At 52.9% G+C, this 23,203-nt stretch overlaps 8 protein-coding genes across 8 annotated transcripts; 4 read left to right on the forward strand and 4 right to left on the reverse strand.

The window, feature by feature from the left end:
* Nucleotides 1-1,422: 1,422 nt before the first annotated feature.
* Nucleotides 1,423-1,760, forward strand: PG994_014997 (glucose-repressible protein; the record flags this gene model as incomplete). Its single annotated transcript, XM_066866406.1, has 3 exons — nucleotides 1,423-1,471; nucleotides 1,542-1,614; nucleotides 1,667-1,760. The coding sequence occupies 3 exons, from the start codon at nucleotides 1,423-1,425 to the stop codon at nucleotides 1,758-1,760; spliced, it is 216 nt and encodes a 71-aa protein (XP_066708082.1).
* Nucleotides 1,761-4,721: 2,961 nt separating this feature from the next.
* On the forward strand, nucleotides 4,722-5,566 carry PG994_014998 (uncharacterized protein; the record flags this gene model as incomplete). The annotated part of the gene is made up of 2 exons (XM_066866407.1): nucleotides 4,722-5,102; nucleotides 5,186-5,566. The coding sequence occupies 2 exons, from the start codon at nucleotides 4,722-4,724 to the stop codon at nucleotides 5,564-5,566; spliced, it is 762 nt and encodes a 253-aa protein (XP_066708083.1).
* A 971-nt stretch (nucleotides 5,567-6,537) lies between these two features.
* On the forward strand, nucleotides 6,538-7,021 carry PG994_014999 (uncharacterized protein; the record flags this gene model as incomplete). Its single annotated transcript, XM_066866408.1, has 2 exons — nucleotides 6,538-6,848; nucleotides 6,919-7,021. The coding sequence occupies 2 exons, from the start codon at nucleotides 6,538-6,540 to the stop codon at nucleotides 7,019-7,021; spliced, it is 414 nt and encodes a 137-aa protein (XP_066708084.1).
* Nucleotides 7,022-8,098: 1,077 nt separating this feature from the next.
* PG994_015000 (Presilphiperfolan-8-beta-ol synthase) lies at nucleotides 8,099-9,588 on the forward strand (the record flags this gene model as incomplete). Its single annotated transcript, XM_066866409.1, has 6 exons — nucleotides 8,099-8,331; nucleotides 8,520-8,656; nucleotides 8,858-9,013; nucleotides 9,100-9,178; nucleotides 9,243-9,276; nucleotides 9,328-9,588. 6 exons carry the CDS (start codon nucleotides 8,099-8,101, stop codon nucleotides 9,586-9,588), a joined length of 900 nt encoding a protein of 299 aa, XP_066708085.1.
* Nucleotides 9,589-9,921: 333 nt separating this feature from the next.
* On the reverse strand, nucleotides 9,922-11,253 carry PG994_015001 (uncharacterized protein; the record flags this gene model as incomplete). The annotated part of the gene is made up of 1 exon (XM_066866410.1): nucleotides 9,922-11,253. The coding sequence occupies one exon, from the start codon at nucleotides 11,251-11,253 to the stop codon at nucleotides 9,922-9,924; it is 1,332 nt and encodes a 443-aa protein (XP_066708086.1).
* Nucleotides 11,254-11,622: 369 nt separating this feature from the next.
* Nucleotides 11,623-14,491, reverse strand: PG994_015002 (Stem cell self-renewal protein Piwi; the record flags this gene model as incomplete). The annotated part of the gene is given in 6 exon segments (XM_066866411.1): nucleotides 11,623-11,900; nucleotides 11,933-12,373; nucleotides 12,389-12,755; nucleotides 12,792-13,280; nucleotides 13,342-13,580; nucleotides 13,642-14,491. The coding sequence occupies 6 exon segments, from the start codon at nucleotides 14,489-14,491 to the stop codon at nucleotides 11,623-11,625; spliced, it is 2,664 nt and encodes an 887-aa protein (XP_066708087.1).
* A 1,013-nt stretch (nucleotides 14,492-15,504) lies between these two features.
* PG994_015003 (uncharacterized protein) lies at nucleotides 15,505-17,670 on the reverse strand (the record flags this gene model as incomplete). Its single annotated transcript, XM_066866412.1, has 6 exons — nucleotides 15,505-15,574; nucleotides 15,648-16,270; nucleotides 16,340-16,824; nucleotides 16,913-16,985; nucleotides 17,051-17,332; nucleotides 17,413-17,670. 6 exons carry the CDS (start codon nucleotides 17,668-17,670, stop codon nucleotides 15,505-15,507), a joined length of 1,791 nt encoding a protein of 596 aa, XP_066708088.1.
* Nucleotides 17,671-21,020: 3,350 nt separating this feature from the next.
* Nucleotides 21,021-22,155, reverse strand: PG994_015004 (uncharacterized protein; the record flags this gene model as incomplete). Its single annotated transcript, XM_066866413.1, has 3 exons — nucleotides 21,021-21,391; nucleotides 21,469-21,825; nucleotides 22,137-22,155. The coding sequence occupies 3 exons, from the start codon at nucleotides 22,153-22,155 to the stop codon at nucleotides 21,021-21,023; spliced, it is 747 nt and encodes a 248-aa protein (XP_066708089.1).
* Nucleotides 22,156-23,203: the final 1,048 nt, after the last annotated feature.

A 23,203-nucleotide genomic window follows, 5' to 3' on the forward strand; every position in this document is an offset into this window, starting at 1 on the left:
GTACTATTGATACAAGCAACTGCTATTATGGCTGAAAACAGTGCAGCTAGCAAGTTGCTGGTGGGGTATTTGTGGCTTTGACGTACTCAGGAGCCACAGTTCTGCGGGGGCCAGACCAATCTCATTCAGCACCCGACTGCAAAACAGAAGAATCTATGATGTCAGACTTGCAACCAACTAGCTGTCGGAGCTTTTTGAGCTGCAGCACACTATCCAAGCGGATGAGAATCGTGATTGGTTGCTGATCAGCTTCCTACTAAAAACGGGCAGATGGATCTGGCATGTGGAGACTCTTGACAGCTCTAGCTGGAACGTGCCAGGAACAGCTTGCGGAAAGGAGCATGGGCTTCTTGCAACCTGGATGGGAAACATGAGCTTTTCGCCTGTGATTTGTTTGATGCTCGGCTGCAAGTCCGAATTCTATGTTTCGCGCAACTGCCTCCTCGGGGATTGAATTGGCCAACACGTTTGATGCAACTGGTTTTCGGAGTACCGACTTCCCAGGCAGGCCGTGGTTTTGGGTGAAAAGGGCTTATTGGAAGAAACGTGCCCTACCCAGGTACTTACCTACCTACTCTGCAAGAATGCATCAATAGCTGACAGCCCGTCGGTTTTCTGGCTTGATATCATTGCAACCATGACGTACATAGCTTGACCCCTCCAACCCAACATGGCAATTTCCAAACAAAGAATGGAAGCTAGGTAGGCACACAAGTACTGTAAAGCTGTATCCGCATCTACCTCCAGGCAGGCAAAAATACCTGGGCAACTGGGACTGGCATTGATTGATTGAGGAGATTTGATACTGTACTTCTGCTAGCAACTAGATCAACGGAGACCCTATGTACTTGCGTCCCACATGTTTGTAACAAGAGGCTGACTGGGAGCCATGGCACGGAGCCCTTTACTGTACCACTAGGTTACGTGCATTTGATCCAGATGTCAACGAGGGGTACTGAGACTGAGGGACTTCCGGCCCCCTTTGCCTGCCCCTCCCTTTTGCGGGTTGTCATTGATGCACACGGGGGATGTGGATGACAGAAGGTGGAGGGGAAACACAATAGCCCTTTCTCTGCGATGACGTACGTCCATGCCGTTTCCATTCTCCATGTGATTGCCCATTGATTTGACGTGGGGCAGGTGCATTGCGTTTCGTGAATTCGATCAGTGATTCATACGTGTGCAGTAAGTGAATCTCAGGTAGGCAATGAGGCAGGTACCTAGGTCAAAGCATTGAATGTATGAGGCAACTGCTGTTTGTCAGACCAGGCCGACTCTCAGCAATTCCTCTATATAAACCCTCCCACCTCCCATCTTGCAACCATTTCTTCCTCTCACCATCACACTTCACAACTCTCAACCACATCACAACTTTCATACTCAACCAAACCACCAACCCAAACAACCCAAACAACCATCACAATGGATACCATCAACAACGCCGCTTCTTACGTCGCTGACACCGTCAAGGGTATGCTTCCCTCTTCTGCTCCCTTTGAGCTTCACCTTGCATTTGCAACCACAATGCTAACCTTCCACAGGTGCCACGGCCACTGCCTCCAAGGAGGGCAACAAGGAGGTTGCCAAGGACAGCAACGCCTCTGCCTCCACCCGGTAAGCTTATCACTTCCTTACATCATGTTCCTCAGTACTAATCCTTCTCCAGTCTCACCGCCGGCAAGGACGCCGTCAGCGACAAGGTTGACGAGAAGAAGAACAACACTTCTGCCGATGTCAACAAGGAGGCTGCCAAGCACTAAATGTGCTCTGTCAATCACCAACAACATGATGATTCCGACTTGATTACGACCAAGGCGTTGGGCATTTCTACATGGAAGGGAGGAAAGGATTTTCTCAGATACGAAAGTCCCTAGAGCAAGCTTCAATACCCCTAAGATGACTTAGAATAAAGCTGCCGTTACACCCTACAGTTCTTTTATAACTGACTTTTGACTTTGACTGTGATCTCAATGCCTGTATGTGAGTAATGTTTTGCTGTCGTATCAATTCAGCAAGGCTTTCTTTCCTACCACCTATTCATGCCCTCTTGGTTGCGCTGGTGTTATGATCAGGTGCTGACAAAGCTGATACTTGTTATTAACCACCACTTTCCAAGTACCTAACATCTATCAGTATCTTGTTGGCTTTTATTTCCACCCCACTTACTGACCCTCGCAAACTGGCAGTCCTCCCTGCCTCTCGCGTCGTGACAAATCCGTCAGCAGGTACGGATTACAGCTAACCTACAGTAACCCAACTTCAATCGCATCAATTCGCACAAGCCTGCGGGCTTCTTTACTCAAACTAAAGCTGTATGGGCTCCCACGAAGACGTCTTCAATAGGTCTCGAAAAAGAAGATTGATCATAATGTTCAGCCCGATGGATTTGATATGATGGGTGTCGTTGCCATGCTTGAGGTCATCCCATATCAAGGTGTCATCAAGCCCAATAACCTGTTAATCTCTCGGAAGACAAGCGAGCTCGATTAAACTTTGACCTCGATGATCCTGGCTACTTCATTTTGTCGCCTCGCAGGCAGGTGCCAAGCTTGAGAGAAACGACACCACGAAACAGATCCCCTCGCGTCTGTAGTCTTCCGAGACGTGATCCAAAACAACCAGTCCATGCGGTGCTTGGATAGCAGCCTGTGCCCACACAACCAAGACGCATTCGCAGAGACCATATTTTCTACGATGCATAACACGAAGCTGCGCCGATCGAGAGATATGAAGCTTGGCCAGGTGCTGGAATAGAAGCCACCGACGAGATACTTGCCAACCAAGCGACTGACAGGCCTCTGAGCAAGAAGTATGACCATGAACCTGGCTCTATATGAAGTCTTATGTACAGACAACAACTGGTGGCAAGTCTTGGTGCTAAATTTTGCAGCAGTGTCGACCATGAGTAAGTACATAAGTTATCCTCTTCATCCCTCCTTGCCCTTTTTTACGCGACCCTTGCTTGCCATGATCTTTAAGGTCCTCAAATCTGTCCCTTTGGCGAGTTTATCTTTCGTTTTATCTACACCAAAGCTAGAAAAACGTTATGAAGCGGGCGTGATTTGGGCTCCCTGGTGGCATGGAGTATCTGCTGGTCGTCATCCGGCATTATGTTCTTCAGAGAAGCGAAGAAGGCGACGAAAGCGTTGCCAGTAAGAGCAACAGACATATTTCAGACTTGCCACCCGAGACACTTCTGGGTGTGTTGTTGTCTGCCCCATCATGACTGGCAGCTGCGTCACTGTTAGTCGTTTCCTCGGCGGTGGCAGTAGAGGCAGACATAGACGGACAGGGCAATGATGACAACTTCGATTTCATGGCCAGTGGCTTCGGTGTGCCGCTTCGGTCTATGGCTTCTCGCGAAACTCGCTCGAAGGTGTGCAGAGATTGCACATTGACAAAAGACGGCGCGCGTTCCAGCAATGGCCTTGCGTCAAGGCACCGAGACATTGGACGACGACCATCAGACACTTCCGGTCACCGACGTATCTTTCTTAATGGTGTGCGTGTTCTTATCCGATTTGAACATGCTGTGCTTGTCATACGAGCATCGGTTTCCGATGTTTTCGATGTCGGGGTCGTGTTGTGATAGAAAACATCGGCACCATGCGGTCTTCGAACGATAACTCTGCTCGCAGGTTCCAGATACCATTCTGTATGAAGCCGGCGTACACCTGCGTAAACCCTGTTTCCTACAATATTGGTGTTTGTCCGGCAACAACTTGGACGTGGTTTGGCAATTCAGACTCCATTGGGGCAAAGGAAATGGTCTTGATCTATGTTCTCTTCATATCTGGAGAAGAAGAGAATGTTGCTTACGAAAACACAAAAAGCTGATGTAGCAAAGAGTTACCGACTTGAAGCCTTTAGTGTATGCTAGAGTAATCTTGAGCTCGGGATCTTTGAACAGACAGCGGTTCGCTGGCGGAGGGACGACGCTTCACTTTTTCCAAGTGTTGGTAAGCACAAGCCCTCGAAACTTTGGTGGAGGTTGGATTGAGCGACATCGCCATATCAAGAAGAGGAAGCTGCTTGCAAGAGGATGCCGAGTAATTATAGAAACGCCTTGTGACTAATAAAGCAACCCTCGTCGATGTTTCTCTTGAGGTAGTTTTGGGCAAGCCCTTGGATGGGTTTGAAGCCAGCCCACCTCCTATCTCGAGCATCCCATCAAGATGTGCATGGATTCGCCGAAGTACTGTCGGATAATGATTTAGATAGGCAAATCGTGATGTCGGATCGGTAGGATGTTGATTAGATAGGGCCAGTCATTCTGGATTGTGCATAGACTCGGGCACTGCTTCCCCTTGATACGGGGCAGACCTCGTTGGTTGTCAACCATATGAGCAACGCTATGTATCAAGCCCTGAATTCCGACCCTTACAGGTGACCGTGGCGCGGATGAGATGCATGGTCTAACACGATCTCGAAGTTGACGTACACCATTAAGAGCATGTTGGCCTTCAAAGAACCCATCTCCTTGCTCTGCTAAACATTTAGGACATCACGATGAGGATTTCACGCTACGCCAATGCCACATGCTATTATTGAGGTTGACAGTTGGCATGATTTGGACCCCAGACCCACAGACCTTGAGATGGACCCTGAAAAAAAGCTCGATGGCGCAAGGGACCACCACTGACCACCACACCGACAACTTCCCAATTGAACCGATCTGTGTTGCTCAGCTATTTGAGCAAGTATTACTTACGCACAAGACCATGTCGCTCCCAACCGATATCTTTGATCAGACCACGCTCATTTCGCTCGCGTCCACAATCGCCATCTTGGCCGTCGCGTACGCAACATCACGCTCGGTACTGCCAGCTTCAACGTCTGCCACCTGGCGCGGGCTCTTCATCTGGCATGCATTCGATGCGCTGATTCATTTCATCCTCGAGGGGAGTTTTCTCTACCATTGCTTCTTCAGCTACTTGCCCATGTCGCGGGTTCGGAACAAGCTGGCGCTGGCACCCACGGCTCACAACTTCCTTGGCTACACGGATCGCGCCTACGGACCCCAGGCGGGCGGCAACAGCCCCTTTGCCCAGCTCTGGATGGTATACGCCAAGGCCGACCGGCGATGGGCTGGTGCGGATCTGGTATGGCTTCCCCACCTTTGCCCCTAGAATTCAAAGACGAAGGGATACAAATGGCTAACTTCCACCTCTCCTTTGCTTCATAGTCCGTGATTAGCCTCGAACTCCTGACCGTCTTCGTCGCCGGGCCACTGGCTTGCCTCATCTGCTACGGTATCGTCAAGAAGGACCCCCGAACCAACATTCTTGTCATCATCGTCGCCACTATGGAGCTCTACGGCGGCTTCATTACCTTTTGCCCGGAGTGGCTGACGATGAACCACAACCTCGATGCGAGCAACTTCATGTACAAATGGGTCTATCTGGTCTTCTTCAACATGCTCTGGGTTTTCATCCCCCTCTACGCTATCTGGGTTGCCTATAATGACATCAACGATGCGTTCCTGGCAAAGGGGATATCGGCCAAGAGCAATCCATTCTCGTCAAAGAGCAGATCGGTCACTTCGAAGAAGTCACGGCGAGAATAGAGCTGTACTGCTACAGCCAAGAGCTCTACAAGTGGTGGAATATATGTACAAATATCAGCAGGCATGGGGTCTCCATGAGGTTCCTGTCCAAACATCGAAATGTCACCATGTGTACAGCGCTTCTTAGGCGGTTTATTACATTCCAGTTTACCAACCGATGCAACATTGTTTTATAACCCTCGGAAGGGCCTGGACTGGCAATCCTTCGAATACGTATCTATAGCCCCTTATATGAAGAAATTCGATCATCTCGCATGGACGGTTTGAATAGGTGCAAGCATAGGCAATCGTACCTCCCCCGGATATCTCCATTTTTGCGTAAGCGACATGCATAGCCGAGATCTGTGGCAAGCGACGATATTGTCCAGTATGTTCCCCCCAGGAACGAAGACACATATCTAACGACAGTGTCAGGGCGAACTCGTTGCTTTTTCTTTCTTCCTGGACAACCCCATCGTCATTGTAACGTGGTGTTCTTGCCCCCAAGTTATATCGATCAAGTCACTGTCTGCTTGCAAAATATCGCATCATCTCTCCTCGGTTTATGTCCTTATGCCATTTAGCCGAGACCACCACGATGTTGCATTGCATGCAAGGCACAAGCAAATAAAGACGATGAGCTGAAAATGAGCATCTCTTATTCGCCTTCGTGGACGGAAAAACTATATTGAACGGTGCATTGACGGCGTGGCATGCATACTCGACCTACAAAAAGGAATATACCCCCGAAAAGGGAGGTATAGTCGCCTGAACGAATGCATGTCAAGAGCGCAGTGCATCGCAGCGCATGCGGAAAAACTCCACTTGACATGCATCACACGTTTCCTCAATACGAGATTTCAGTTTCCTAAGACTGAAAAGTTGGAGATATAATGTCATCGTCCCTCCCACTATGGTATATGCCTCAGTAGCCGTCCTGTCATCTAAGATTCATCTACCATCCCCATAACCCCCTTAGACAGTCCATCAACATGAAGTTTGCCACCGGAACACTCTTCGCGCTCGCGGCAGCCGGGATTATGGCGTCCCCTGTTCCCGCCGCCGCCGCAGGGCCTATTGAGCAAATCATCGTTAATGACTTTGTGCGCACCAGCCTGCCGGGCGAGCCGACGACTGTGCACTTCTCGCTGCTGGACCACTCGATTACCTGCGACAGCGAGGCGCTGGCCGAGTATCCTTCGGAGCGCTTTACTTGCACCGACCCTGCGTATACCTTCTTGGTCTTGGACAGTCCCAATCCCAACTCATGGACCCTGGAGATTCAGCATAGGCTGAACGACGGGTGAGTTATACCAATCTATTACTCCCGATCGAGTCGAGTGAGTAAGTCCGCTGACCCAGACCTACCACAGTACCGAGCTTGCTGGCAGTTTCCACACGGGCTGCAACGGGCCGCTGTTTACCATCTGCTGGCAAATCGGGACTGCCAGTTTTGCTCTGGTGCAGAGAGACTAGGAAAGGCTGTAGGCCTCCTGAGATTAACGCGAGCATGTGTGACGGGATTAATTGGGAGAATACGCCTGGTCCATCCGGAATCATGTACTACACGTATCTGCGAGTTAGGGATGAATGGTGTGTCTGCCTTGGTACTAGTTGCATTCTATTAGGGGCAAGCCACTTGCTATTGGCGATGTAATTGCAACAGTAACTCAACCTATCTCGTCACGCTGTTCAAGTTCACTTTCTATTCGCCTAATTCTTACCTCATAAGAAAACATCGGCTGCCGAGACATCGCTTATTTCGACATGATGCACAATGCAAACCGCCCCGTGACTCCAAGTCATCTGCTCTGACAGTCGGCCCCAGCATTGACAGGAGACCTTGCGGGCCGTTCGTCTAATGGAAGCGAGGTGGATCTATTGAGAATCGGAAGCCTGAAAGGTTATCTTAATGGGACGTATGCGAAGCTCTCCCAAGTCATCCGGGGGCTAACTGCTCTGCACTTCGCCAACATCCCTGTTCCACACAAACACACATACCGAGCCCCCTTGCTCTAGATCGTGTACCCAGATTATGGTGCCGAGCAGGAAAATCAACTTCCGATTGGGCCCAGCTGTATGGAACGGTGGTTGTACCGGGTCCAGGATATCTGCAAGCAAACACCAACTTGGGCTAGATGTACTGGAACAGGGGTGCTTGTATGGTCAAACTCAGCTACACCACGATATCAAAGTCAGCTCAATATGCATTTTGGTTAGATCGCCCGATAGGAATACCTGATGATTAGAAGATGCTACATGAGAAAGGTTTGCAACAGTTTTGGGGAGATAAGAAAGCCGAATATCGCACAATCTCCCCTCTCTATGCTGGGCTTTCTTCCCTCTGTAGTAGTAGCGGTAGCGATAATAGCAGTGGGTGTAATCGTTACTTCCACTGGGGTTTCCATCAACTGCAGCGGTTCTTGCCTGCCTCAGCCTCGCGAAAGCACCTAGGACTGACACATGTTGACACACATGGTAGAACGCATCTTCATTTTCGCCCACCGCCACCCTCTCTTTCCAAACACAAACACTCCCCATATGCCAACTACAATGGAGGCCTCATCTACCTACGGAACCCAAACACCAGTCAAAGCCTTTTCTAAGGCACCACGGTTATCTGAAATGGATCCACTAGAGCGCCCCAGCTTCGACGAGGTGAAGGAGGTATTGGCTGGTCAGACACTGGTCATTCCCAATCTGCGTCCCATCTTTCAACACTGGCCCCGAGACGTGAACCCGGCACTGAGCAGACTCCAGAAGGCAGTCTTTGACGGCATCGAGAAGTAAGCCCGGCTCGCCATCCTACTACCCTCAGCCATTGTAATGCTTACTTCATTCTGAAATATAAAAGGTCTACTTTGGAGCCTCATCATCGCGAGTCACTGGTTGAGGCCAATGTTGCCGAGTTCACGGCTCAGTGGGTGTAGCCTATATCAACTACATTTAATAGAATTTTGCTAACAAGTACCAGCTGTTGGCCGGACGCCGACTTCGATACCTTGAGCTTCATGGCCCATTTAGTGCTCTGGGCTTGGTACATCGAAGGGTACACTGATAATCTGGTCGCTGACGAAGCAGCTGCCCACGGTTTCCGTTCCGAAGCCAAGAGTACGTGGAGCAGCATGCTCAGACCGACTGATCACGACGGGTCCTGCGCTGATGCCCAAGAGTCTTTGCAACATCCATTGGTTGCTTCGTTCAAACCGTTTGCGGCCAGCCTATGCCAGACGTTCGATCGGGGTAAGTAATTGGCGATGACCCTTCCCTTACCAAAAGGCCCCGTACCGTGCGACTAATCCGTGTCGACAGAGTCCCGACAGCTGCTCTTGGATGAACTATTCACCTACCTCGAAGGCACAGAGCTCGAGGCAAAGATGCGAAGCCGCGGCCAAATGCCGTCTTATGATCGGTATCTGTCCATGCGTACTTCGGCCAATGGAAGCGGCTTCTTCTTGGTCGTTTCGGGTATGTGCATGCATCTCGTCTCCTATCCGACAAGTTACCAAGAAAGCGTCAAAAGCTAAGGAATGAACCCAGACTTCACAAGTTAGCTGCCGCGGACCGTGATGTCCTCGCTAAGTGTCCTCGGTGGCTGGAGCTCAAAAAGACCGCGGCGACCATCAACTTCTTGTAAGCGTGCCTAACCCCCGGGCTTAGACCCCTGAATAGGGGCTGCGCTGACTCAACCCACCAGAGTCAACGATCTCCTTTCGGCGAAGAGAGAATTCGTAAGTACTGACCGCCATTATCAGCTATACGTGCAGCTAAGCGGCAAGCAGAAAACTGGTGAATACCTAAACTCCGTCATCCTCCGAGCTTATGATCTGGATAGCGTCGACGCCGGCGTTGCCGAGTGTATTGCCCGCATCAAGGGCCTCGTCCAGGAATTCGATCACCAAGCAAAAGCAATTTTGGACGACACATCCCAGGTCGGTAATGTGCGCTCTTCGGCGGCTGGCGCCATTGAGACGATGCGTTCCTTCAACGTTGGCAGTCTGGAGTGGAGGCAAGTTTGCTCATCCCCAAAACAGGCGTCGTAACGTTCTGTCTCGGCTGAAGAGCTTGATACTGACTAACTGTGACCAAACCGCTAGCCTACAAGTCAAGCGATACGGCCTCCAAAACCACATGCTGCCGGACGGAAGCATTCGGTTGAAGTTGGGATAATGATGACGGCTATGGCATGGATCTCAATTCGGATAAGGGCACTGCAGGACAGGATAGTATCAAGAACCCGAAGACCATTGACTCTTCTCGTTTTATCTTTCACTGCTTTCCCAAACATGATATGCATCGCTTCTAAATATGTCCCATCGCTCCGGTCTATCGTCTGTCATATCTCGCTTCATAAAAGACCCCAAGTGAAAGCGTATCTATGTCTCCCTCAGCAGCGGGCCCCGCTTGAAAGGCTCAACGACCTCGAACTCCCATCTCTTGGGAAGGCTTTCCTGCCTCCAGTGCAGCATACCATATCTCAGCCAGTGCGCATATGTTCCCGGCACATCGTCCGAGCCCTTATTCGCTCTCCATAGCGATCCCAACGTGGGCCCGAGCACGCGGAGGATCAGCCCGTGCGCCAGCTTGAACGCGAAGCTGCGCTGCAGACACCCCTCGACGATCTCCCGCGCCTGCCTCTGTCCGTCGCTCTCCGCCTCGCCCTCGCTGGGCAGTCGTAGCGACATGAGCTCGAAGGCCTTGGGCCCGTCCCAGGCCGTGAGCTGGTTGACCAGCTGCGAGGCCTCCATGTAGTCGCTCGCCCAGACGTGCTCGCGCACGTAGCGCGGGCCGTCCCAGCCGTCCTCGTCGTCCACCAGGCCCATGACCAGCGTCGCGGCCTGGCCCTGGATGATGTAGTCGGACAGCATGTCGGTGACCTCGTCCGGGCCGTAGACGTGCCCGTCCTCCTCGAAGCTCAGCGTGCGCCCCATCTTGGGTATGTCCTGCAGCAGCGGGCTGTTGCACATGCCGTCGGTCGTCGTCTTGCCCCCGTCGGCGGCCCACAGTTCCAGCAGTAGCCTGTGGCACCGCAGGAAGAGCGGGTTGTCCCGGCCGGACGCCAGGAAGTAGTTGGTCAGGTCGCGGCCGTCCATGGTGAAAGTCAGGACGTCGAGCGGCGAGGCCGGGTCGCCCACGGTCTCGCGCCACAGCCGATCCAGGTCGCCGATGGGCATCAGCCCCACGTCGGCGTAGACGCCGCCGTGCCGCAGCAGCAGCGGCCAGCGCACGAGGTCCGACGTGTGCTGGGCGCCGTAGGCGCCGGCGAGGGTGCCGTCGCGGAAGGCGCGCGGGAACACGGCCGGGTCCGCGACGTCGAGGAAGTTGGCGACGTTCAGGGGCGAGCCCGGCCGGCGGTCGAGCACGCGCACGGCCCAGCCCTGGCGCGCGAGGCGCCGGTGCCAGGTCCGCACGTTGCGCTGCGCGTAGCCGTGCATCTGGGCGAAGCCCGTGTCCCAGAACAGCCAGAGGTTCTTCTCGTCGGACACAGGCCGCGGGTGCAGCAGGTCGTGGTCGACTTCGGAGTCGGGCCGCAGGTCGAGCTGCTCCTCGGGGATAGGGGGCAAGGCTCGCCGGGATGGGGTAGGGAGGGGAATTGGGTCATTGCGTCCTGTAGCTGGGTTGAAGAAGAGGTGTTGTTGCCTGTACAACCCAGCATGCGGGAATCGGTCAGTCTGGTCTTTGCGAGCCAAGGTATTGATCTCATTCATGGCAAGGAATTGTCCTTATACTTATATTATAGATTAGATGCTGACATCTTACCTGCTGTATGTGTAGCAGATGAATCATACTGACCATCATTGCACTAAGCTGCTTCAGGCCAGGTAGCAGCTCCTTCTGCCAGGGGTTAGTTAGCACGCTAAGATCTCACTGCTGGTCTAGGGTCTAAGGTCTAGGGTCTAGCCTTTTACAGGGGTGATTAACGTCAGGGTACCCGTACTTTGATGGACTTGAACGAGAGACTATCAACAACATCCACTACCAAGCACATCCTTCTGTATCTCTTTCTGTAACGAACGTGATCTCAGCATCTCCGAGCCCTCCGATCAATCTCACACCTTGCCTTACTCCTTCATCGCTCAGATGTAGTACATGGTGTCTTTGAGCCTATCATGCACGCTGCGCCGAAGAACCTCATCAACCTGTACCCCTGGCTCTCCGTCGTAGAGCTCCCACATGTGCGTTCGCGCCCGGGTGCACGCCATGTCGGCGTAGTAGGCCGGCGTGCAGAGGCTGACGGCCTTGGTAGCCCGCCCAAATGCATAGCTGATGCAGTGCGTCACCTGCTCGAGCTGATCAACTGCCATCCCGAAGACCTTGTCGTGTAGGACGGTGTAGTGGGCTGGACGAGCGGTACCTGTCGAAGTTCGCACCCATTAGCTTTGGTACGCAGGCCTCGCTGGCTAGCAGCAACACAGTTGCACTTGCCCTTGATTGCCGCATGGGATTGCAGGTAGAAATCCCAGTGTCTCTTCGCGGTTACGGTGTTGTCTACAACAGTCCCGGCCATAGGGTTCCCTTTACTGTCAGCGGTTCTGCCGTCTTTGGGGTAAAAACGTGTCTGGTGGCGCTTGACTGCGACGACGAGAGTGACTGCAATTGATTCTTTCTTGTGCTTCTTACAGATGTCCTCGTATGCTCTTCTGATACGAGGCAGCTCGATCCCGGTCACCTGCTCGTACTGCCCTTCAGAGACGCCGTCACGGTAAATGACGACGCTCTCGGGGAGCTTCTTCTCGTTCTTCTCATAGTAGAGTTCCAGCCGGCTCCGGAAGTGGTTATACAACTCCTCGCCAAGCAATTCCTTCTTCCCTGGGTTCGTCCAAGTCACTACAGGCCATTAACCCAGGTGCTCGTCCACACTCGCCACGAGAGCAATCTGCGAGGGAGGCAGACGCTTATCATGAGCCCGGGGAGGATCGAGTTCCGGGCTTTTCATCTTGCTCGCCACAGCTTTCTCTTCATCTTGGGGACCCCGGGAATTTGGTGGCTTCTCTTCACCTTTGGTGTCCTCGGAACTCGATGCCTTCTCGTCGTCAGAATCGAAATTCGTTGGGTGTGTGACATCGTACCCAGCGAACATGTTCTTGTCACTTGTGAGGAGAGAGGGCAGATGTTTGCCGGTAAGTTGATGGTTAACACCTCCAGCCTTAAGATTAAGTTTGAATCCCAAACCGTCTCGGATAGCAGGTTGCTTTTTGAGGAGCTTGTGCTTTGTAATGTACACGGTAGAAACTCCTTACCGAACGTCTCCCAGGAACTTGATGGCTCGGTAGAGGACAGGGCCTTCAGAGGGAAGGATTACTGCGAGATACTTCGGGAGCGTTTTGTTCTGCATTCGTTTTTGGAATTCCTTGCCGAGCTCTCGACCCTGCATCTCCTCGGCCCCCCCAACAATCTGAATGCCCAGAGAAGAGGACCATGGACTAATGGTGAGACCCATATTGTCCTGCAAGTGTTTCCATAGGGCTTGAACTTCCCCGTCAATCCCTTGGACTTCTTGCTGTGAGGGACTTCGATCGTGAATATGAACGTACATCCATTCGATACGTTCCATACTTGGCTTGAAGACCTTTCCTACTATGCCTTTCTTCACCTCATTCGGTCGATACCATCTGCCGCCACCATTTTGGGAAAGGGCGTTAACGTTTTTATTCCGGTACTTTACCACAGGCGCATACAGCAACCGACAATCGGCCTCTATCAAGTTGTATGCGACTCTGAGGCCGAAATTCACCTGCGCAGTAGATCATATAAGTTATACTAGTATGTTGAGGCTTTTCAAGTGATCAACTTACCAGCGTCTGGTTGTTGTCGAGCTGCAAAACTTGACGACCAAGGGTTTTGATGAATTGCTGGTTATCGGCGGGTTTCTTGCACGCAAACTCGATCATGGCACTCGAGCCAGCGGCGTCCAGCTTTGACGCAACGAGCTGTCCCGGTCGGATCTTGCACAGCTCGGCAGGCACGAAGATCGGTCTCAGAGGTGTGCCGATGTCGATAAGTGGCAAATCCTCTCTGAGTGTCTTGCCGAACTCTGGAAGCAATGTCAGTACACGTTGAACACCTGTTAGCACGTGACAATTAGAAGTACCTACGCATGGTGAAGTAGTCGTAGACGGTGATGTAACCACCACTCTTATTATCGAGTTTTCCGTACCACGTCTTGAGGCGGTCGCTCATATTACCCCCGCCATTGAACAAGAAGCGGACTTGCTTAGGACTACCAAAGCGTACGCCTGTAAGGAACGGAACCAGATTGGGCGCTTGGCTTCGGCGGCTGTCCGCCAGCCCCAGCATGACTTTGTTGAGCTCCTTGCTAGGTTTAGATCCTAGACCCGGAGCAGAGTAGATAATCTTGGCCTTTGCCAGCTGACGGTTGAGATTTTCGAGAAGTTTATCACGGCTCTTCGGACCTTTCTGAGCCTCAATGACCTCATCCAGTTTTGATGCCTGCCTGAAGACACCGTACGCCACGTTGGTGTTGAGAAGAAGATAAGGAGAAGGGGTTGAAGCTGGACGAACGCTTTGGAAATAGCCCCGAATCACCATCAACGAGTTAGGGAGGACACAACCATGTCCGGTAGGCACAGGGGCAAAGGGGAAGTATCGGCCACTCCTGAGGGAGTTGATATTGGGGTTGCTCCGAGCACTATGGCCCAGCACAATACCGGCGGCGTCAAGAACTTCCGAGAAACAGGTGTAGGGATTGGAATCCGCAGCAGGCAGTGTCTGATCGCGACTCAAGAATCTCTCCAGCTGACTGAAGCTAATATCAGTCTCACCTGTGAGCTTGAAGTTGTACGTTTGGACGACGCCGCGCTCATTCGTGAAGTCCTCCTTGCATTCGGTCTTCGTGGGGGTAGCCTCTTGTAAGAGGATGACCTGGCTCTTGAAATCAGTGGCATACTCGCCTGTTGGAACCCCTAGAGTGTTCAAAGCCTGCATGATGGTCTGCCGGAGCTTGAAGCCCTTGGGCACGTCGTACGGAGCATCGGTACGCTGAACCTGAACATTGTATCGCTTTTATGACTCTTCAGGGAACTTGATCTCGAAATAATTTGCCCGTAGTTTGTAGGCCTGGCCAATGGAAAATGTGTTCCCGCCATATCCAGGTCTGACAGAAACTCATGACGGGCCTCCGACCCGCCAGAGTCAGATTGGGAAGTCTTAGCCTCTGAAGTCATTGCTGAAATGTTGGCGACTGGAAGCCACCTATGTTGGTGTGAAGCGATGTGCTAGAACCCGCACTCAAGAGGCGTGTAGTGGGTAAGAGAGCCACGACGCGGCAATGGTGATGAAGTGAGTAGAGAGTCCCTGCAGGCTTGGTAGATGATTCATATACGAGGAATATCTCAGGATTTCAATCCGTTATATTGCTGTCACGATTAGAATTGGTAATCTAAGCCAGTCATACGGTCCGGCGTTTGTCCAACTCTTCTGGCGCAAATTGCGAACTTTGACCAACCTCATGGAACTTGCCATTGTAAACACTTTGGCAGTTACTACGGTCTAAACTGGTTGCTGCGATTGGCATCGCCATGGCTACCATGATGACATGTTGGGGGGTGTTCAATAGGCCTCTATGCGTCATATGGGGGGGGGGGCGGTGAAAGGGTACTATCGTGGAGCTCAAGCGACGTATAGGTTTGAAAATACATGTAAGCCCTAGTATACAAGGTTTTATATCCCTCTCGAAAGGATTTGCCGACACTTTTCTACGTCGGCATAGAGAAGTCCCTAGGGAAACTCGAAAGGAGCGCTCTTGTCCATGGCTCTCTATCCAGCCAAATTCCCAAGGACTGAAACCTCGATTCTGTGCGCTGTCAAGTGGGCAAGATTCGTTCTAAGCGAGCGCTGATATGATACATATACATACACATATACAAGTGTAGCGAGTGGTAAACGAGATAAAAGCCATGCATGGCTACTTTTGCAATCGACTGCGTAAGCGAATGGATCTAGAGAGAAGTGCGCGCCTCAGTCGGGCCCTTTTCAGCCTGTGAAGAACTGGTGGGAGATGGAGGCGCGCTGTAGCCACATGTACTGGTAAGTGATCTGTCCGAGTAGTTGGGGGGTCGCGTGTGGAGGTGGTAGTACTTACGGCAACTCATCACCGGCCCCGAGCTCCTCCAGCGTCTTCCTGGCCGACTCGGGCAGGAGCAGGGTCGTGAAGAAGCCGGCGAGCATGAAGAGGGCGAAGATCTGGATGATGTGGGGCAGCCAGGGGGTGCTCCAGCGGGGGTCGGTCTTGGCTTTCTCGGCGTCGGCGCCGATGACGCGCAGGGGCCCGAAGACACACTGGGCGATGATGGCGCCGACCTTGCCCGTCGCGGCCGAGATGCCGTGGCTGGTGGACCGGTACCGCGTCGGGAAGACCTCGGCCGGGATGATGAAGGTGGTCGAGTTGGGCCCCGCGTTGAAGAAGAACTGCGCGACCGTGTACAGCGCCATGAGCGCCTCGCCCGACAGGTTCCAGAAGTCGAAGCCCATGATGCAGAACAGCACCGTCAGCATGAAGAAGCCGAAGAGCTGCACCGGCTTGCGCCCGATTGTGTCGATGATGGCGGCCGACACCCAGTAGCCCGGCACCGCGCCCGCCAGGACCAGGATGACGTTGCCGACGGCGGTGTCGTAGAAGTGCTCGTACATGTTGTCGTTGCCGCTCCAGCCAATGGCTTTGAGAATGATGGGGTTGTTGAGCCAGAGACCATAGGAGCCGACATTCTTTTCCCAAGGGGTTTAGTAGGTTAGTCCATGCAGATAGGGGTACGCGGCGGGTCACGCTAAACTCACAATACAGAACCAAGATAGAGCAGTACCGAGAAGGACTTTCATGTTCTTCCACTTGCTGTAGTGATGGCAGAAATCGGCCCAGCTAGCCGTAGGCACTTCAGGCTGCGCAACGGGAATAGGCAGCAGAGTAGGAACGCGACCGGCTTCGTCCGCCTCCGTCGCCGCCCAGTTGCCCTTCCGGAACACCTCAGGGTCCTCAGCCATCTTCGGCGCATCTCGGGCCGCGACGACGAAGGTGTAGCGCGGGGTCTCGGGCATGGTGAGCCGGAAGTAGAGGGCGACGCAGCCGGGCACGGCTCCCATGCCGATCATGATGCGCCACATCTTGTCTACGGCCGAGTTACATCCATACGACTCTGAGCAGATGGAGGGCTTCTCAGCCCCGATGAGGGAGTCCTTGAAGCCAGCCGTGACCACGAGGAGGAGCAGAGCAGCCGAGAGCTGGCCGATTCCCTGCATGGCGAATACCGCATTCATCATGAATCCTGTTTCCAGGTGAGCATCAAGTGCTTCGTATTGAAATAGATGAAACAGATGCCTGGAAGTTACAGAAGCGACAAACACAACACTTACCTCTCCACTTAGTTGTGGCAAATTCCGAGGTGATGGTAGCGGACAGGGGGTAGTCCCCTCCGATGCCAATGCCCTACAGAAATGGGCAACGATAAGCGAATCAAAATCATAACAGGGCGAGAGTGGTTTGCTGCTCACCATAAGAACTCTCCAGAAGATCATCAGGCCAACAATGCTCATCGAGGGCGAGTTGGAAGACAAGGCCTGCGCGAGGGTGACGACGATGATGATGATGAGCTCGAGACCGTACATCGACTTTCGCCCGACCACATCAGCGAGGATACCGAAACTGACTTGGCCGATGATGACACCGGCGAAAGTGGCGGCCTTGATGGCGGTATCGGACTCGGCCGGCAAGGTTCCGCCAAAGTAGACTATTCCAAGCATAGAGGTCACTAAGCCGATGGTGAAGATATCGTACTTTGGAAGGAGGAACAGAGGAGATAGATTAGCGGTGCCAGTTCGAATTTCTCTGCCACGTCCGAAGGGAACAAACGTACCGAGTCTGTGTAGAAGCCGATGCCGGCGATGGCGCATGCGCGGACATGGTACCAACCAAAGGGGGCCTTGTCGATCTCGGCGAGAGCCAGCCGACGTCTCTCTGCCGGATCGCTGATATGGGCGAAGTCGTTGTTGAAGTTGTGGAAGGCAGAGTTGCCGCCCACGGTCGTGTTGGCCTTGAGGATGGCGGCGTGGAGCTCTGCGTCCGACAGCAGACCGCCCGGCGCTACTTGGATCTGGTCTGGGGGGACGGCCATGTTGGGGGTTCTTGGAGATGTCCAGTTTCTTCCTTAAGCTTACATCCGGTTGGTATCTTCGAAGTCTACAGCACCCGTGCCTGAGGTGGTGTAGAGAAAGCTAAGAAGGAACGGAAAGTGACAAGCCTTGGAAGGTAGCTGCGAATCGTATATATAGGAATAGGGGAGCTGTCTGTGCCGACTAACACGGACGCTTCTAGACCTCCCTACTCCTATTCCTAACCTGCTGATGGCATGATGGGCAAGATGGCAACATACGTGACCGACGCCCGGAAGATCTAAGTCGCAATCTTCATATCAAGTTCGATACTTTGTTGAACTATGAAAAGTCATTGCGGACTCCCTAAAGGGCATAGTCGCAGAATATCTGGTCTTCTTGGGTCCGTCTGATCGAGACAGCCTGAGGGAGAACGGACGGCCTCATGAATCAGCGGAATCAAAGCACCGCTTATGGTTCTTTTGCTGCTGAAAGGTCGGGACGAACCAAAATGATAAGCTTGTTATCATTTGGCCTCAGCCGACATCATCGCGCACTGCAGATCCCCTCGAGGTCAAGCTGGCACGGGCCGATGGGGTAGTCTGACCGCATTCTTTTTGAGTACAGGAACGCGTATGGTCTCGACGACCAGAGAGCTTCCTAGGTGAAGAACAATGCTGTCGCGCTCAGGTCTCGCCGGCGCTGATTGGGCCGTAAGGCGATACTGGTACGGCAAGTAAGCTTCGAGGCTTCGTTCGTATAGTAAGTCGGGGTTTTCCCTTGCAAAATGCTGCCAGGTGCCAGATATAAACGCGCCCAAAGTGAATAAGAAAGAGAAAGAAGACCACATTTCTATGTGACGAGTATACCGTAAGCCGAGAAGAGGCATGCTACCTTGGAGCGCCATCGCGAAGGCTTGTCTAACATCTGAAAGGACGTACATGACTTGAGAGAGTGCCCTCTGACTGCTTGGCATAGTCTTGGGGGTTGGAGGCAGGATCTGAATACACTCTTCTCAACTGTTTTACATGCCTTGGTCTATCACCAGAACAGGCTTGTTATAAAATTAGTAATTAGCCAAGACAGAGATAGCCTAAATAGGTGATCGGGGTGACAGGCACCTCATCCGCAAGAATAAGAATATGGTAGATATCATCATACCTTCACGGGCTAGAGACAATGCGCAGCATATAGTGACGAGTCAAGAAGCAGAATCAGGCCGATGATATCACTGTGAGGTCCTGCACTTTGGTGCCAAGATGGTCTAGGGGAGCTTTGATGACTTCGAAGGGCCCAGGGAGTATATCTTGGCAGTTCAGGTCAGAACCGTGGGTTTCGAAGGGGATGCTGCAAGTCCCGGGGTCCAAAGGGACGTCATCGGCTCTTCACGGACCTTTCGTGAGATCCAGGAGGCCTTCTGAGTCTCCGGTCGTATGGGACAGAAGCGAGGTGTCTTGTTCGTATCGAAGAAGCCCAGGCCGGTTCGATTGGAAGCCAATTCTTCAATTTAGCCTACGGTGAATGCATATGCACTTGAATGACACACCATTGACAGGCCGGCGATGGCGTTCGGTGGGAGCCAGACATGAAGTAGATTGTCTAGCGCTGCCGAATTTTCCGAGAGCAGCTGGGTGACTTGGCGGGCCGGAAAAGAGGTAAGTGGTAAGGACAATCGTCAGGCGCACACGTCGGCGGCAAGCTTCAGAGCCGAGCGCAAGCTTCAGAGCCGCGCTCGGGTCCTGCCTTACACTTACACTTACATACACCGAATGCCAAGATCGCGGTAAGGCCCCTCTAGAATGGCTCAGATATTCTCGAATCAATACAGATGGGAGCTAAAGTCACGCGACAGCGAGATGCGGTAAACAAAGTCAGCAAGGTTCGAGTTTTCGCACGGAAAAGCTTCGCAATGACAAGCCAAGTGTAACTAACCTTAGCGACTGCACAGGCAGCACTGCAGTGTCCATCTCTGTTTTCCAACGACCACATAAACTGGGTTTGCACAATTTCGCCTCGAGTTGCGAAGAAGTACATATTTTATTGCTGTTATTTCCGTCTTCACCGCCGACCAGTTCGCGTGAGACGCAAGTCTTCTGGTCGTCGTGTCGGATCGATCGGCCTTTGCATCGGGTCCTGGCCGCAGGTTCTGACACGGCCGGTCGTCTGTTGGACGACTTGGCTGAAGCATAGCGATCTTGCAGCTGCCATACCATCTTTTTTTCCTCTGATCGGAATGGCGAGTACTAATATTACCCCAATCGCACCTACTATTTTTGGGGCTTCCAGGCTTCTTGGCGATGCTTGCGAATCACTCACCAGATAGGGCACGTTCAGTAGGCTTCAACGAGCCCGATGCGATGCTCTCGTCCACTCCGTATTACTCATTCACGCGACAAGAAACCGGAAGGACCAGAGATCCTTATCGCTTGCCATCAAAGTAGGCGACCTAACAAGTCACGCCTGTCATAGGTTTTGCAAGGAAATTCCCACGATCCTGCCGAGAGCGGCCTGCATATATCTGACGTTCTAGTCCTTACCTCTATGAGGTTGGAGAGGCACCGCGCATCACGGACGCCATCCTGCACCCCCAGTCTCGAGGAAACCGTATCTATTACTTTTTCTAGCCTACATACATGGGTTGCTCGACCGAATTGGCAACTCGCTCGTGTACTTTTCCGCAATCCAAGGGCATCTTGTGCATGATCTTGACCCATCGAGAATGGAGTTCGTTGGCAAAGATTGTTTGATCCACGGCTAGCATGCGAAGTCGGATTTGCTCAACAGAATCCCTCGACTTATCCTTCCGTTCCAGGATCGTTCTCAGTGAATTCTCACATGAAGTCACTTGGAAACCCACTTGCCAGCGGTGATAGTCTCTTCAAGAATACGTCAGAGTTGACAAAGTGAAGTTGTGGAGGATAATGTACTGTTGCGTCTCCAGGCGAGATTTCAAATATGCAGCAAATCATTCTAATTCTATCACAACATTATAAGATTAACATTAAGTGCATGAATGCGTATGTACAGGCATGACAATTTGTAATTGGTGATTGAAATATATATATATATATATATGTTCTCTAGTAGATTTACACAGTTAAGTCGACGTGGGCAAGACTTCAAGTATCGTGCTCCGGATATGTATGGGTATAGTGGTACATGCATTTCATCATGCTATATATGATACGGGGATATCCGCCTTTCTTCGTTAGACTTGATAAGCCTGCGGGCTTATGGGTATCCTCGTAACTCCTCTGCCTCGACAAGCGACCCCGATGGTGAGGGCTCTTCATTAAATAACGCATCCTTTCCATAGCGTACAGGCAGTGCAGTGCGTAGGTGTTGCTGCGAGAGGCTACAGACAAGAGCCCTCTCACGTGCGGTAGTTGTTGCCCTGGAGGCTGGCGTCGTGGTACTGCTCGAGCCCGCGCTGCCACCGCTCCTTCTCGCCGGGCATGGTCTCGAAGCCGGTGGGCTTGCCCTGCTCGTACATGGTGTCGAGCTGCTTGAGCTGCTCGTTGTCGCCCTCGCGGCGGCGGCGCCAGTGCCGGCGCAGGAGCACGATAGACGTGGCGATGAGCGCGAGCGCGCCCACGCCGCCCGCCACGGCGATGCCGATGGTCGCCCCCATGGGGAAGCCGCCGCTCTGGGGCGGCGCGCCCCCGTTCTGGGCCTGGGCGAGGCCGTTGGTGGGGGAGGCGTGGCGCCGCGGGAGCTCGACGGGGCGGCGAGCAGGCTGGCGGTCTCCGGCAGGGGCGTGTTGATCAGGCTGGATACAGGGTCCAGAGGTGGGGGTGAAGTGGTAGTAGTAGGTAGCACACTGGTTTGCATCGTGGTCGGCGCGCTCGTCTGGGGCGTGGTGGTAGGTTCTGGCTTCTTCTCAGGGGACTCCGTGGGTTTGGGAGCCTCATCCGCCTTGGTGGTGGATGTTGCCGGCTTCGCAGGTTCCTTATCATCATCATCTTCGCCTGGCTTTGCTGGGTTGGCAATGGCACCCGGGGTATCAGTACCGCCCGGTAATTTCGCGGTCGTCTTCTGAGGTTCCGTCGTGGCAGCCGGAGAGGACGGCGTCTCGTCTGCTGGCGGGGATTGCGCCGGTGGGGAGCTCGCCGGCGCCGTCTCCTTCGAAGGCGGTGCCGCGTCTGAAGCTGTGGCCGTAGGTGTAGGTGCAGGCGGAGCTGCCAGCACCTCCGCCTAGCAAGTTGCCCACATTTTGACCGATCCCGCCCAACGCATCACCAACTCCGTTTAAAAGGCCAGCCATGATGAAAGTAGTACAGCGTGATCAAACGCTGGACACTTCCAGAAGAAGAGAATTAAAGAATAGGAGTAAAGGAAAAGGAACGAACGACTACTGGGTTCGGTGTGGTATCATCTGAATTGGGGTTGTTGGACCAAAGCAACAGAACGAACGATTCTTGTTGGACAAAGGAAGAAGGAAAGCTATTACATATCACAGTCGCAGCCAGGGACTTTGCGGAATACTTACGGATACAGCGCATGTCCATGTGGCATCCGATACCCGATGGAGCTTTGGGTGGCAAACTATTTCGAGCGACAGCCATTGGCAGGTTGGAGACCCGTCCCCAGTTCAGAGGAAGCCAATTGCTCCCAAGAGCAAAGTTGGGATGACGTCCGGTGCCGAACGGTTGGACACAAACGACGTTTCGGAGGCCTGCGGTGGATTCCAGCGACAGCCAGACACAGCCCGCCGTTCGTGATGCCGCATGGAGTTGAGGGCCGATAAAGGGAAGGATTTACGGTGGATCGGCTGTGTATCAAACCCCAGCAGCTTGGAAGCCCCTCCATCCGTGAACACCCCTGAAGATCAGGGCGACCCTGGATTCGCAGCCACGAGCCAGCGAGCCATTCAGCCATTCCCGTCTCTCGCGCTTTCGCGCAGAGAGAAGAAAAAGTTGCGGAAGCCCCCATTTCTTTTTCTCCCTGGCTCGTTTCAACGCAGCACCCCTACCAAAGATTAATTGACCGCCATCATCACATCGTGCCATGACCAGCCGGTGGACTACTGGCAACTGGTTGGACGCGCAGCTCAGGCACGCACGCATCGAGAGGGGCCTTCTCCATTCTCTCTGGTAGCGGGCAGCCCGGCGGCTCACGCTCTCACGGCAAACGGCATCTTTCTCTCTCTGGCATGCTGGGCCTCCACGCGCCACGCATCTCTCTTTCCCGGCCGTGCGGTCTATCGTGGTGTCATCTGACAAGTTCAGAGTAACCTTGGGTTGCAAGATGGAGTATGGCTAATTTCTGGGCTTATGTTGCAACAGCTCGGAAATTGATGAGATGAACAATTGACGTCAAGATACTACTACGACCTCCATGGTTGATAGGCATGTCTCCAGAGGGCAGTGAAGTTCTGCTCGTGGCTCGTGTTTGTTTTAGTTCCGGCCTGTCAACCCCCGTTTGGGAGTTTTTCGTTTTCCCATGAATGCTTAAAAAGTAACGAGGGTCCGTCGCAAAGTCGCCAGGCAGACCTTGGCTTGACACTTGACAGCATTCTAATGTTTCGTTTTGCCCTGCTCCCCTCACAAAGACCTG

The sequence above is a fragment of the Apiospora phragmitis genome (genome assembly GCF_038363925.1).
Source record: "Apiospora phragmitis strain CBS 135458 chromosome Unknown utg000014l:1.0-1827420.0:1.0-1829600.0, whole genome shotgun sequence".
Lineage (NCBI taxonomy): Eukaryota > Fungi > Ascomycota > Sordariomycetes > Amphisphaeriales > Apiosporaceae > Apiospora > Apiospora phragmitis.